General features: G+C 39.8%; 1 protein-coding gene across 1 annotated transcript in view; it reads right to left on the bottom strand.

Annotated features, from left to right (window-relative positions):
* dnah1 (dynein, axonemal, heavy chain 1) overlaps window positions 1-15,883 on the bottom strand; it is a 425,483-nt gene that overhangs the window by 102,617 nt on the left and 306,983 nt on the right. Inside the window, exons 57-61 of the mRNA XM_072582714.1 lie at window positions 9,824-9,991; window positions 8,737-8,928; window positions 3,175-3,306; window positions 2,541-2,666; window positions 1,533-1,652 (exon numbers count right to left, since the gene is read on the bottom strand). Coding sequence (XP_072438815.1) covers window positions 1,533-1,652; window positions 2,541-2,666; window positions 3,175-3,306; window positions 8,737-8,928; window positions 9,824-9,991 — 738 coding nt within the window. The remainder of the gene's footprint in view (window positions 1-1,532; window positions 1,653-2,540; window positions 2,667-3,174; window positions 3,307-8,736; window positions 8,929-9,823; window positions 9,992-15,883) is intronic.

Here is a 15,883-nt window from a genome sequence, read left to right as displayed (position 1 = left end):
TTGGCGCCTGGCTTCAGTGGTGTAGAGGTCATACATCAAACTACCATTGCACACCCCCTTTTCTGCGGGAATAATGGTGAGGTTGGAGTTGGGGCGGAGGGCGACACGTTGTGAGGGCATGAGGTTGGAGTGGGTGAGAGGGGTGGACAGTTTGAGGTGGTCGATGTCACAGTGGTGGTTAGAAATGAAGAGGTCAACTGTGGATAACAGGCCAGCATGGGGTATCCAGGTGGATGGGTGTGTTGGAGGTGAGAGAACAGGTCCTCGATGGGTGGGCAGGAACCTTGATTGAAAAAGTGGGCTCGGAGATGAAGGCAGCAGAAGAAATGTTCAAGGTTGCAACGTGTGTCGAATGTATTAGGCGGAGGATGATGCAATGTATGTGAAAGTTGGTGGGGTGGAAGGTGAGGACCAGGGGTAGTGGTTCTGTCCTTGTTGCATTGGGAGGGGTGGGGTTCAAGGGTGGTAGTGCGGGAAGTGGAAAAGATGCACTGGAGGGCATTGTTAACTACGTGGGAAGGGAAATTGCGATCTTGGAAGAAGGAGGCCGTCTGGAATTTTCTAAGGTGAAAAATCACTTTCTAATATTCATGGTAATGCAAGTATACTATAAATAGGAATTCACCAATGATCAGTGAAATGGCCAACCTTCCACAAACTTGCCTCTGAGTTAATCTCAAAATTTGAACATGTTATCAGAAAAGTGGTATTTCAGCTCCTGCCTTATTAAGTCACCCTGTCCACCACTCTTAACTCCATAAAATCTCCTCAAATGTCTGTGACTTTTCATCATAAGTTAAAATGTTTTAACAATAACTCTGTTTCAACATCTACAGATTCTGCCAGGCTACAGAAAAGTTTAGTTTTACAGGTGATAAATAGGATATACTTTTCTAATACATCCTTCTCAATTTGCACCTGGTCGTATTGCTCCAAAGTGGGTTCAGTTACACAAGTATCATCTTCCCTTTGGTACTGTACATCTGCAAAGTTGTCATTTTTCACTTATGAGTGCAGGCAGTTCATTGTGGTTAGCTCAAAATAAATTCCAGCAGAGAATGCTACATTGTGAATAAAAGAAGGGCAGTTGGTGAATTGTTTACTCCTCAGTTAAGGGATCATGAAACCAATACTGGAACCCAAGAGGGATGCCAAAGACGAAGAACTGAATCATGTGCCTTCCCATTTGTAAGATTGAACTTTGCACAAGGCTACACATTACCAACTCAGACACTAGTAAGTCACATCAAACTTTAAAAAGACGGTATTCTATGTTTATACAACAGGCAGTGAGCATCAGCACTTTCAATGGATTGCAGAAATTCGCAAGCATATTGCCCTTAAATGCTGAGTATCTATAGTCAGCCGGGGCTGCTCCCAATGTCACAGTAAACTCAGGTGCAAATCATACTGTAATTTGTTTCATACATTACACTTCATGAGTGCCAGGCTAACTACTCTTTACCACAGTGTGTGTGAAAAGTCAGGGTTTTCTATCAGGTTTCTCACATGGTTTTATTATTGACACCTACCAAATTTTTTATCCATTTATTTGCTTGACCTTGTGGATCAATAAATAAGGGCCACCGTTGAGTATACTGTGTGATTACTCCATTCTCCACTGACAATGCATCTTTAGGAAGACCTGCAATCTGTGAAACAGAAGATATAGTAATAAATAGCACTTAAATCAAGAACGTGAAGGCATATTGTTAAAACGAAGTTTGGCCATTCAGGAGTGTAAGTCGGAAGCAATTTTCTTTTCGTGTATAGGGTTGTGGAAATCTTGAATTCTGCCCCAAAAGACTGTCAATGCTGGGGCAATTGAAATTTTTCAAGCACAAAATATTTTTTAATAAAAATTGAAGTTGAGGTACAGATCAGCCATAATCCAACTGATGGCTTAACAAGCTCAAAGTGTTGAATAGCTACCTTCACTTCCCATGTTAGAACACTTATGACTTCAGGTGCATTTGCTCACCAAAGCAATTTTGGTATGCCGATTGTGGTCCCTATTGTTATATGAGCAAGAAACAGAGTTTGAGGGTAGGCTTCAACATTACAAGAAGATAACAAGAATTGTAGAAAAGGAGGGGATGGAGATAAAACACCGATCAACGTACTCCTAAAACAAAAATTCAACAAATAAAACTTTACTGTAAACAAACTACTCTCAATGCAACCTTAAAACTTTCCATCACGTTGAGTTCACCAATCTCCAGCTGATTATTTATCTAATTTACATATTTCTTTCTGTTCTCGGATTCCTCCAAGCGATTTGATTACAAAATACCCATTGCTAATATGGTAGCAGAAAATATATGTAGATCCCAACATAGAGGTATTTAAATACAGTATCCTGGTCAACATTTAGTCCCAACCAACACCATTATCTCCTAGGCCTGTGTGGGATCTCACTATGTACAAATTAGTTGTTGCATATATCTAGGTAAATTCACCAAGTTTCCAATAAACTTTACCCTCTGGGATTTGCATTTGATCAAACTGTTGTCATATTAAAATGAATGAAAATAATTTACCTGCCAGGATCGTATCTTCACAGCATCACCTAATGTTGAAATCAGATTGGATTCCTGTGTGTGCGGAAGACCAAGTGCAGCAAACTCTTTCAGCCATTCTTCATTCATTGCTGCACGGTATTCTCCCTAAATGTTAATTTAGGACATGTTAAAAAATAAATAGCAATATGGTAATAACAAAGTAAACCCAAATGGGTTGGAATAACTATCTTACACTGGGAGTTCTTAAGCTGTGTAACTGCATTTCTTCAGTAACTCTTAAAACTTGATGGATAGTTTATCAACTTTTGTTCTGCCAAACCTATTAGAATCTCAAATGAAATGAGCTTGTGTGCTCAAAAATGAAGTATAAAAGCCATTTTCACTTCCACTCCTCCTGAATTACAAATGAGCATCTGCTTATATTGTGTACCCATAGTAAGGTGATTTTCTTCAAACAGGTTTTTGAAATTGAAAATTAATGCTGTTTAAACTACACACAGTGTGAATAGGAGAAGAGCTCCTGTGATGTCCCAATGGTTCAAGACATCACAATGAATGAGCAACATGCTCTGTGCAGTATGCTGGGTTGGAGTAACTCTAGGTAACACACAAGCTTTGTTTGAAGTATTGAGAATGGTTTTGTATTACTCACCGTGAAAGGACCCAGGTAAGCCACATACCCTCCTGCGATTAGCACATCCCCCGCTACATTATTTATCATATGGTTCAGGTTCTGGATAGTTTCTTGCCAGCGGATTTTCTCATCAGACAGCCCATTTAATAGCTGTGGAAAATCAATTAGAGGGAAAGGGGTAACTTTAAAAAAGAAATTTATACTCCAGAATAACAAATTGTCCAGAAGGAAGAACATCTCACCTTCCGCCTTGGGAGCTTACAACCATATGGCCTTAACATAGAATTCACCAGCTTCCAAATCTCCCCACCCCCCCATCTCATCCGAGGCCCAGCCCTTCTTCTCCACCTGCTCCCTTAATCTGATCTGCCCTGCCCTGCCCATTTTCCTTCCCACTGACCAATCTGAGCCACCTCCATCCACCTATAGCTATCCCACCCATCTGTCCCCTAGCCCCAACCCCCTCCCTCTATTTATTTTCCAGCCCCCTTCCCCTCCTCCAATCCTGATGAAAGGTTTTGACCTGAACCTTTGACTCCTCTCTTCCTCTGATGCTGCTTGACCTGCTGAGCTTTATCCAGTTCCACTCTTTATTCACTCTATCCTCATAAGTAACAAACCACAAAATTTTAAATAACTGACAATACTTCTTTTTATATTTTTCTTCAATTTACAAAAGCAACAGGAAAAAATGAATCTGAGCATTGATTGTTTTTCTTTACTTTTAATTAAATTGCAAAGATTCATTAGAAATGATTATTGGTAATATTGGTGAATGAGTGACTGCTTCACACATTCATCTGACATTCCTTTGCCCTGACAACAATAATTGTTTAAATTAAGCATTAATCACTTTCTAAGATCAACAGGAGTCATTTTCAGCCTTGCATATCCTGATTAATTGTGAAGAATTATTTGCAAGTTACTGAGTTGGATATTAGCTCAGAAGGAGGGAGGGGGTTGGGGGGTGAGGCAATCTGGTTTGAAGTTGAGAAATCTGGAAGAATGGATTTCCCATATGTCCTGCCAAATTTAAAAGTCGAAAATGATATCAGAAGTTGGCCAGCTGTTCAGCAGATAAATCTTTACTGCCAGACGGCATACAAGACAGACAGAGGCTTCTGAGGCATTTTGGATTTGTTTACTCTTCTTATTTCCTTTATTGCAAATGACAGCTATTCAGGAGCTTGCAAGTCAAACCCTACCAAAACATATTTCCTCTATCCTATCAGAGCCCTTACTTTTTGTTCTTGTTCCCACCCTTCTGCCTTTCACTCAGTCAAAATCTAGTAGATTTCTAACTTTTCTCAGCTCAGATACAGATCACAAACGGAACTTTTTTTCTGATCTTTCTGCAGGCCTTACTGTCAGACTTGCACAGGGGTCAGAAGGCTTGCTGTGTGGTGCAAAGTCACTCACCCTGATTTTCGTTAAATGAGTCAATTAGTGACTATAGAGCAGCTGCTTACAGGCGGCATTCTAGAACTGAAGTAGCAGGAGCCAATATTTCTGTTTAAGTGAGGGTGAGAATATATTAGAATGGACAGAGAACTGGCTAACAGGAAATAGAGAATCAGGGTAAATGGGCCAAGTGGATTATAGCCACATTTGTTGATGATGTGTGAAATTAAGTAGAAAAGCAGGCTGGGTGGAGGATACAGAAAAATGAAGAGTACAGAGAAGTTAAGTGAGTGAGCAAAAATTTGGAATGTAATGGGAGACAAAAAAAGTCCAATTTGCTGAAAAAAAATAGGAATGCTGAATATTATTTAAATATGTGTTGTGCTGTGTTACAGGGGAACCTGGGCATCCTCATCTGACAAACGTCAACATGCAGATACAGCAAGAAACGAGGAAGACAATGGAAGTTGGCCTTTTGTACAACGGGAATAGAATATAAAAGTAGAGAAGTCTCTATATAACTGTTTTGGTCTCCTTATTTCAGGAGTGATATTTTTGCATTAGAGACACAGAGAGAGTTCACTAGGGTGATTCTTAGAATTAACTTGTTAGCTTACAAGGGAAGATTTAGCAGATGGGCTTATACTCATTGAAGAGTGAGAGGTGATCTTGCTAGAGGGAGAAGTCCAATCGAAAAGCTTGGGAAAACTCTTGTTGAAGTAATTTGCCACTTACTGACTGGCGTGCCATTGAGAGAGCTGCTCTGTATTTTGACCAGAAGGGCCGATAAAAAAAGTCAATCAGGCAGTGCCTAGGGACGGGAACAACTTAGAAGATAACAATCTGAATGGACAGAGACAACATGTATCTATTAAAGGGAAATCATGCTTGAAAAACATGCTGAGTTTTTTGAGGTATTACTTGGAGAGTGGATAAGGCAGAACCAGTGGATTTGGTATATTTTTGGTTTTTGAATAGATTTTGATAAAGTTCCATACAGGAGCTGAGTAACAAAAATTAAGAGCACATGGGCTGGTGGGTGATGTGCTGATATAATTGAGGTTTTGTTAAGTCAAAGAAAACAGAATTGAAATTTATATAAATGAGTCATTCTCAGGACATGGTAAGGTCCTACAAAGATCAAAGCTTGGGTACCAACTGTCCACAACCTTTTGCAAAGGTTTATATATGGGGACCACATCACTTAAATTTGTGGGGGGGGGGGGGGTATGTATGTGCGCATGTGTGTGGAAAGAGGATTTGGACAGACTGAGGCAGTAGGCGAGAATGTGGCAGATGGAATACAATGTGGGTGAGTATGACCTTTCAACTTTACAAGTAGGAATGGAAATGAAGAGTTTTTCTTACATGGTAGGGGTTTGAGAAGTGTTGATGTTGAAAAGGATTCTGGCATCCTTGTTCATAAGTCACTGAAAGCTAATATACAGGTGCAGTAAGTAATTAGAGAGGCCAATGGAATCATGGATTTGAGTACAAGAATAAACCAGTCATGCTACCTCTATGTGGAGCCTTGATGAGACCACAACTGAAGTATTGTGCGCAGTTTTGGTTCCCATACCCAAGGGGTGATATACTTTCCATGCAGGAGTGCAAAGGGGTCTCAGCAGAACTGATTTCTCAGTTGGTGGTACTATTTATGACAAAGATTGAGGAGATTGGGTGTGTATTCTCAGAATAAAGGGCAAACCATTTGGGACTTGGATGAGGAGGAATTTCTTCACTCAGATGGTCATGAAACTTCCAAATTTTTTACCTCAGAAGTGGCATGGACTTGGTCAGTGAGTATGCACAAAAATCAGTGGAATTCTAATACTAATGATATCAAGTGATAGGGAGCTAGTGCTGGGAAATGGCATTGAGATAGCTGATCAACTATGATCTAGAATGGTAGAGCAGATTTGAGAGCTTGATAGGCTGAATGGTTTACTCCTTCTCCTATGCATCAAAAGTTATTGCAGCTTCAAGAAAACGAAGTTCAGGGATTGATCAAAAACCCAAGCTATAGGTGACTAATTCGGGAGTGAGGAAGACAAGGACGAGCAGGATCAATAGCAAGGATAGAAGCTGGCTACATTCCTTTTGGATGTCCAGTCCCTTGAACAAGCAATGAGTGCCTTTGTTTGAAAGATATAGCAGTTAAGCTGTCTGCATGGCTTTACATAACATGCATGCTGTACGGTGACCAGCCCACTTCAAATGGATTAATATTAGCCATGGTGGGATGAAGCCCTTTGTGGTCATTAATTGGCCACTTAAGGGCACCAATTGCTTGTCTGGTGGGAACGTCAACTATTGATCTTCCTGCTCAGAACTAACTTCCAGCAGAGATGGGTACAGAGTGTGGTTCAGGGACAGCATCAAACTACTAATTAAATTTTGCTTCTGCTCACCACCAGTAAGAACCAAACATTTCACCTATTAACTCTATTCTTCTCTCCACTGATGATGCCTGACCTGCTGATTATTTCTGGCATTTGCTGTGTTTATTGCACATTTCTGCAATATATTTTTGTAAAAGTAGGGAGGTCTTGCTACAACTTTACACAGCAGTGGTGAGACCACATCTGGAGTACTATGATCAGTTTTGGTCTTATTTAATCAGGGATATATTTACATTAGAGGCAGTTTAGGGAGACTGACTAGACATATTCGTGGAATGAAGGGATTACCTTCGATGGAAATTTTGAGCAGGTTGGTGAAACATACAAGATTCTGAAAGAGTCGATGTTGAGAGGACATTTGCCCTCATGGAGGAATCCAAAACAGTGGAAACTGTTTGAAAATGAGTCATTTCTATAATAAGATACTGTCTGAAATGGAGTCATTTCTCACATAAGGTACTGTCTGAAACTGAGCCATCTCCTATGTAAGATGGAGACAAGAAGAAATTTCTTATCTTAGTGGGTCAACAGTGTTTGTAATTCTTTTTTTTTTAAAAGCTGGCGTAGATTAGTCATTGGATATATTCAAGTTGAGTTAGAGTTTTGATATATAGGGGTGTCAAGGGTTATGGGAGGGAGGCAGCAAAGTAGAGTTAAGAACATAAACAGAATCCACTGTAACAATATAGATTGAGGGGCCAAATGGCCTTCTGCTGCTCCTAGTTCTTCTGATCCTATTTAGTTCTGGTAAAGAGGTGAAAACAAGATGGATTTCTGGGTTTAGAAATAAAAGGGGTATAACTTTGGCTTACAGTAATTTTGTAATTCAAGCAGAACAAAGGTCCAAGAATTACCTTAAATTCTGAAGATAACAACAGTGCCATGAGATAAATGCTTTGAAAGGTGCTGTTATAGAGATGGATCTAGGTGGGTTTTATGATTGTGAGATATAGGAAGTTGAGCTCAGTATGATGGGGGCACTGAAGTTCAGTGTGATCTGGTTCCACTTAAGACGAAAAATAAAATTGTAAATTTGCCCTTGGAGCTAAGGCAATTGTTTTGGTCTTTGAAATGTTTAATAATGTTGGGAAACAGTCTGATACCAGTAAAAGGAGATGTTGGAAGAGGAGATGCAGAAGAACTGGATGTCATCAATGTCATGTCTTTGGATAATGCCACCCTGCAGATATGCCTTGAAGACCCCAAGAGAAATAATACAGGTGCAGGAAGTGAGGCTATGCCTAGAAATGCTTTGTAATGATTGGGTAGATTGATAATATTGTACTGCTCAGAATTCATTTTATTTATTTAGCATACGCATAATCATAGAACCAAGCAATAGCCTTGTCAGTTGCAAGATAGAGGTTTCTAACCCCATCTTCAAATTTAATCAACTGACACCCCTCATCAATGTGAGTCATTGTTTGGACTGCACCACAAATGCAATCTGGTCTTCACAAATCCAGTGTTGTCAGATGGCTGCAAAGAGATCTTGGTTGGTCAAGAAACAGTTTAAAAGGACCCATTGGCATCATGAAAAATCAATGCCAAATGGATAAGAAATGAAGTCCATAGTGTGAATAGATTCCGGTGAATGTTTTCTCTTACCATTCTTGCCATAGATTTACAGTTATTATCATTATTTATCATTTACTGCTTGGTGCTGAAGAATTAAAATGTTGCAGTTGGCTAAGTTTACATTCTGAAGAATTTGAAAAATGTTAAGCATTTGGTTGACCAGCAGCACGAGCAAAATGGAAATGTGTATGTTTATTACCTTATCGGCTCTGATTAATCTCTGCTCACATTGTTCACATTTATTTTCTAGCTCTTCTTTCTTTGTTATACAGTCTAAGTATTTTGCTTCAAGAGCAGCTATTCCAAGTTCCACATCTTCCAGACGGCTCTTCGCTTCCTCTAGAATCTTCTGAGTTATATCCAGATCTTCCTGAGCTTCACGGAGAGCTTGCTGTGTAAAAAGAAATAAATGAATCATTTGTTAGTCTATTACCAGTAAATACTGTGCTTTAGAATTGCACAAATGTTTCATAAAATATACAGCTCATGTATTGTTGAAATATTGCAATTTATCGGGTCTAAATCCTTCATATACTACATGGATAATAAAAAAAGTCACAAATCAATACTCATACACAAATTGACTTTTCATTTTGTTACATCACTTCAGTGTAGTGGTATAATCACTGGACTGTTAATCCAGCAATCCAGATAAAGTTCTGTGAACCTAGCAGATGGTGGAATTTGAATTCAATAAATATCTGGAATTAAAAATCTGATGATGACTATAAATACATTGCCAATTGTTAGAAAAACCCATCTAGTTCACTAATGTCCTTTAGGGAAAGAAGTCTGCCAGCCTTACCTGGTCTGGCCTACATGTGACTCCAGATCCACAGCAATGTGGTTGACTCTCAATTGCCATCTGGGCAATTAGAGATGGGCAATAAATGCTACCTAGCCAGCGGCACTGTCATCCCATGAATGAATAAAGAAAAAAAACTAAGAACAAATTGGTCCCCTTATCAAGGAGATTCATTACTAAGGCAAAAGTATTCAGAAAATTCACTGCATATCATTCACTGGTAACTCAGCAAGTTAACACACTGCTCAAACTATTTCAAAAACAGAAATTGCTAGAAAATCTCAGCAGGTCTGGCATCATATGTGGAGAGAAATCACATGTAATGCTTTAGGTCCAGTGTCCCAACTTCAGAATTGATGGTAGCTTGGAAAGAAATGCAGGAATACAAAGTGTTTATCTATTACCAGTCTATGCTTACGTCTGCCTGAAAAATTTAGAGCACAGCTTTAAAAGTCATGTATTAACAAGTATAAGTACATACCCTCTTAGGTTCCACAGCTTTGGCGATGAAGTGGTACTTGTGCATGGCCCGAACCCACTGGCAAATAGAAGTACAGGCTTTTGAAACCTTGGCAATAGCGGCAGGCATGAAGTCCTCATTGTCAATGTATGGTTGGATCGATTTGATTATAGAATCAGGAATGTTGTCCTGGTGAGATACAAGGATTCCTAATAGTTACACAATAACTAGTTGCATTTGTTTGGCATCTTTAAGTAAAAGGTGAACTCACCATAGACTTACTGAAACATTGAGCTATTTTTTCATTAGAAAGTGAGAGGCAAGGGGAAAGGTTGGGAAAGAGGGCCTTGTGTGATAACCTCAGCTGTTATGGGAATTGAACCTATTCTATTAGCATTAACCATGCACTACAAACCAGTTGTCCAGCCAATGGAGCTAACCTATCTAAAATAAGAGCTACCTGAATAGATTAGCATATGCTGATCAGCAGCAACATCTTCCACTATAAAGTTGAGTCCAAACTCACATGTTTTGAAAGAGAACTTGTAAAATAATTATTTTAATACCAGAATATGACTGAGTCCTGAAAGGTGAGCTTTACCTTTATTGTTCACTTGCTTTTTATATTATGTATACATGATTCCATTTTTGTTCTAAGTAAAACACTTAACTATTGCCAATTAGTCCTTGTCAAACTTTCCAAGAACTTCATACAAGGAGATTTAAAATCCTGTTGGGGTTAACTTAAGCCAGGAGCTCAATCGTATTGGCTCCCATTGACTGTTTGCAGTGAGTCTTAGGTGACATTATTTATGTACTCTACATTATAGAATATTACAAAAATAGTGCAGAGGTTTTGGGAGTGAATTCTGGAGCTTAGGACCAGCAGGCAGCTGAAGGCAGAGCTGCAAATTTCTTAAAATGAATCAGAAAATGAAAGCAATTAAAAATCAACAAGGTGCAAAACATCTGAATCGGAAGCTAATATATACTAGAGGGTTGTAGGGCGAGAAGAGGTGGCAGCATTGAGAATGTGGATAGTTGGAGGGTTGTGTGGTGGTAAGAAGTGAAAGGCCATAGTGGGATCGGAAAACAAGGATGAGAATTTTAAATTCACATATGAACAGCCAATGCTGTGCAAATATACATCAGCAAGAGCCATGGCTGTTGGTGAGGGTACAGAAAAATAAAATTGAAATAAGACTATAGACTAGAAACTACTGTAATTAGCAGGTAAGCAATGATACATTATTACATCATCCGTCAATCATAGAATCCCTACAGTTTGGAAGGAGGCCGTTTGGCCCAACAAGTCTACACCCAGCCCTCAGAAGAAGATCTCACCCAGATCCAGCCACCCCATCCCTGTAACACTGCATTTCCCCATAGCTAATCAACTCTAGCTCTCACATAGTTGGACTGTGGAAAGAACCTGTTGGAAACTCATTTTACCATGGGAAGAACATACATACTCAGTCATCTGAGGCTAGAATTGAACATGGGCCTCTAGTGCTATGAGGCTGCATTGCTAACCACTGAGCCACACGCCCCCACCCCTGGCTAGTTTAATCTACTAGTTTAAATTATATGGTAGCCCATTTAAACTAAACAGGTTAATGCCTACATTAAAATGACATAGGATGATAATAAGAACATGTCCTACACTTGTTGTTAATATTCACAGTGATTTTCCAACCTTTGGTTTTCACCAAGCTGATAATTTCAAACAATTTGATTAAGTTAGGAGAACTGACCAATTATTATGACTTGACTGTATCACCCAAAAAAAAATTATTCAGAATGAGGAAAATACCACGAAGGAAAAGCACAAACAGCTGCAGTTTCAGAAAAGATCTGTAATTTTGTATTGATATGTTTCTCTAACTTTTCCAAAACCAAATGTCACACGTTGCATTGGGAGATCATACCTCACAAACTTGTTAGAGTTCTTTGATCAAGTGACCAGGAAGGTTGACAAGGGCAGGGGATAGACATATGGATTTCAGTAAGGCCCTTGATAAGGTTCCACTTGGTAGACTCCTGTGGAAGGTTAGATTGCATGGAATCCAGGCAGAACTGGCAAATTGGATACACAAGATTTGATGGTAGGAAGAAGAGGATAATAGAGGAAGGATGCTTGTTGGACTGGAGGCCTGTGATTAGTGAAATGCCTCAGGGGTTGATGCTAGGCCTATTACTGTTTACTATCAAAATCAATGATTTGGATGAGAATGTCCAAGGCATGGTCAGTAAGTTTGCAGATGACACTAAAACAGATGGTATCATGGACAGCGAGGAAGGTTATTAGAATTTGTAGCAGCACCTCGATCAGCTTTAGGGTTCTCCTTTATTCTACCTGCTAAAGACTGCTCATGTTCCCTCCTTGCTCTTCTTAACTCTCTCTTTAAATTCTTCCTAGCTAATCTGTAACTCTTCATCGCCTCATATGAACCATCTCGTCTCAACATCACATAAGCCTCCCTCTTCCACTTAACAAGAGATACAATTTCTTTAGTAAACCACAGTTCTCTTACCTTATCACTTCCTCCCTGCCTGACAGGGACATACCTATCAAGGACATGCAATATCTGTTCCTTAAACCAGCTCCACATTTCGATAGTCTGCATTTTGCTACCCCATTCTATGCCTCCTAAGTCTTGCCTAATTGCCATTTCCCCATCTGTAACTGTGGCATGTACTTATCCCTTTCCATTGCTAAGTGAATTAAGGTCACTCTCTCCAAAGTGCTCACCTACCACTAAATCAAACACCTGGCCTGGCATGGATAGGGTAAACGCACTCAGTTTGTTTTCCCAGGGTTAGGGAATCGAGGACTAGAGGGCATCAGTTTAAGATTAGAGAGAAAAGAATAAAAGGGAACCTGAGGGGCAACTTTTTTATGTAGAGGGTGGTACACATATGGAATGAGCCTCTAGCAGAAGTGGTTGAAGCATGTACATTAAAACTTTAAAAGGCATTTGGACAAATATATGGACAGGAAAAGACTAGAAGGACATGGGCCAAGTGCAAGGAAATGGGGTTAACATGGATGGACAATTTGGTCAACACGGACTAGTTGGGGCCAAAAGCTCTTTCTCTGTGCTGTAGGACTTTATGACTCTATGAATCCAAACATGAATGTTCTGTAGTCAACAGGAATTACAAATTAATGTTTGGCTGTGACTAAATATATGAACAAATTCATAAAGGCATGGACAATAATTTTGTTTCATTTCACTGAAATGCTGGCCTTTTAAACAAACCTGGAACTGAAAGTTGACCAGTAACCCATGAAGCTGCATGTAGGTTGGAGGCAGCACTTACAGAAACCTCGAAACTAAGAGCAGGAGTGGGCCAGTTGGCCCTTTGAGCCAGCTTCATCAGTTAATGTGTTCATGGCGGATCCACTATTATAGTTACTGCTTGGTGTAACTGTCAATAAAACTCATTGTTCATTTCTTAAAAGGAAAATCAGGCATAAACAATCTGCCTGAGGGGTAGGGTAGCAAGAGTTCCTGCTCTCTCTAAGCATAGATGATCACTTTCTTGAGGTCACAGCTCCAGTTTCTACAATTATATTTTCCATTCTAGAGAAACTATAATTGGAAGAGCAGAAGCAGCAGAAGAGAAGAAACTTTTGATTGCAGGACCTGGAACAGTTACTCTAGCTGGCCTTACTGCCAGCATTTAGGAGATTTTCAGCTGCATTTTCACTATTGCTTTTCAGCATCCTTTACCCAAGAGATAGAAAATTGAAAAATGAAAGAAGAGACAGTCATCAGTAATCATTAGATTGGATCATTCTAAGGAAATCATCACTGCTATTTTATGCCATTGGTGGAATCAGTGAGAAAATTTACTTAATATTTTAGTCACTCAGACTTGTACCAGACCAGATATACCTTGGCCTGCCCAAGGCCATCTTGTTTACCAAGCTACTGAATAAGTTAAGGAGGTGATGGAATACTCCTCACCCATCTGGAAGAGTTCAGCTCCAACAATACTCAAGAAGCTTGCCACTATCCAGGGCAAAGCAGCTCACTCGGCACCACATCCACAAACCTTGACTCGCTCCACCACTGGTGCTCAATAACACCAGTGTGTGCCATCTACAAGATGCACTGCAGAAGTTCATCAGAACTCCTTAGGCAGCACTTTTCAAACCAGGACCATCACCATGTCAGAGCAACAGATATATGGGGACACCACCACCTGCACGTTGCCATCCAAGCTAGTCACCATCCTGTCTTGGAAATCTATTGTTTGTCTTCCAGTGTCACTGGGTCACAACTCTGGAACTCTTTCTCTAATGGAATTGTGGGTCTACCTACCCCAAATGAACTACAGTTGTTCAAGAAAGCAGCTCACCATCACCTTCTCAAGGGTATCTAAGAATGAGTAATAAATACCTGCCCAATCAATGATGTTTACATCCTTGAATGAATAAAAAAAAGGAAGAGGTTGCACTTTCTGGCTTGTTGTGGCTTGAGTTTGATCTTTGGCTATGAGGTTCCCAGCACTAGTGCTAAAGAGTAGCTAAATCACCAACATACAAGGAGATGCAGCAATGAGGAGCCAAGTTCAGACTAAATAGAAAAATCAGGTGGAAAGGGGTGGGGGAAAGATAGGGTATAGAAGAAAGAAGAGGCTAGTGAATGGGCATGAAGTGGGGAGGATGGAAAGGTTTTGCGGGGAGGAAGGGGGTAAGGAGTTTGGGAAGCTTCAGTGCTGAGTGGGTGAGCAGGACTGCTGTTAAGGAAAGAAGGCTGGTAGTGTATGGAGAGGAGTCGGGTAGGGAAGAAATCTGGTGAGGAATGGGGGAGCTGATTACATACTGTGTGGGAGAAGAGAAAAGGGGCTCCACTGAGTCTTCTGTCAGCATGAAATATAAAAAGCATGGCTGAGGTGAATGCAGAAGCAGAGGGATATCAATGTGTGTGTAATTCATAGTAGGGTGGCTGGACAGGTTTAGATATCAGTTAATAAAGCTATAAAACACTAGGCTTTATTAATATGAGCATGTCATAGCAGTATGTCAAATTTGCATATAGAACACTTGTCCAGCTTCAGTTGGAATATTGTGTCCAGTTGTAGACATCACACTTTAGAAAAGTTGTCAAGGCAATAGACAGAGTGCAGAAAGGATTCATGGAATAGTTCGAGGAATGAGGAATTTCATTTAAAACTATTGGGAGAAGCTGGGACTGTTTTCTTTAGAGAAGACAAAATTTAGAAGAGATTTGATAGAGATACACAAAGTTAGTGAGGGCTCTGGTCAGAGTATAGGCAAATGCTGTTTCGTGGAAGAATTACAAACAAGAGGGACAGATTCAATATACTTGACAAAAGAAGCAAAAGTGAGTAGTTAGAATATGGAATGCAATGCTGGGAATGTAGTGGAGGCAAGTTCCATCGTGATGTTTAAGAGGATTTTGGTTTATTGCCTGAAAATGAAGAATGTGCAGAAAGAAGTCTGGGGAATAACATAAGATGAATTGTTCCTTTGGAGAGCCAGCACAGATGCAACGGGCCAAATGGTCCATCTTTATATTCTGTAATAATGTGGTGAATTTCAGACCGAAGTCTTCTTTTAAATGGTTATATAAATCTTGTAAATATATTCTTTGGACATTCTTTCTGATTTTATAACATATAATCCCAGTACTGGTGAGTTTCATTAGATCCTGGGGCTGTAATGTAATTCAGGCATTTGGAGGCACAGTTTGTTTCATGATCTTTTCCTCAAGACATGCAACTCCATGACAAGAGTGTGAAAAAGTAAGGATTCATTGACTACTTGACAAAATGGAAATATACTCACCATTACAATGGCAGGGATTGACTTCCCAAACACCACAACAATCAAGACAAGTATTTTATTCCTCAAAGGCATCTATTGTTTCCACTGAGTACAATGTGCAAGATTCAGTGCATCCTGGTCTGTACTGAACTACCTGAGCCTTACATTGGTATGAGTCAGTTTGATACACCCAAATTGGGCTAATTTTAATCTTACTGATTCAAAGCTTGCATCCATTCGATTTTCCTTATTATTTCCTGTTGGCTCATTCCATTTTCCCG

This window comes from Chiloscyllium punctatum, chromosome 12, assembly GCF_047496795.1.
Source record: "Chiloscyllium punctatum isolate Juve2018m chromosome 12, sChiPun1.3, whole genome shotgun sequence".
Classification (NCBI taxonomy): Eukaryota; Metazoa; Chordata; class Chondrichthyes; order Orectolobiformes; family Hemiscylliidae; genus Chiloscyllium; species Chiloscyllium punctatum.
Note: the sequence above shows the minus strand (reverse complement) of the source record. Positions and strands in the feature narration are given on the sequence as shown.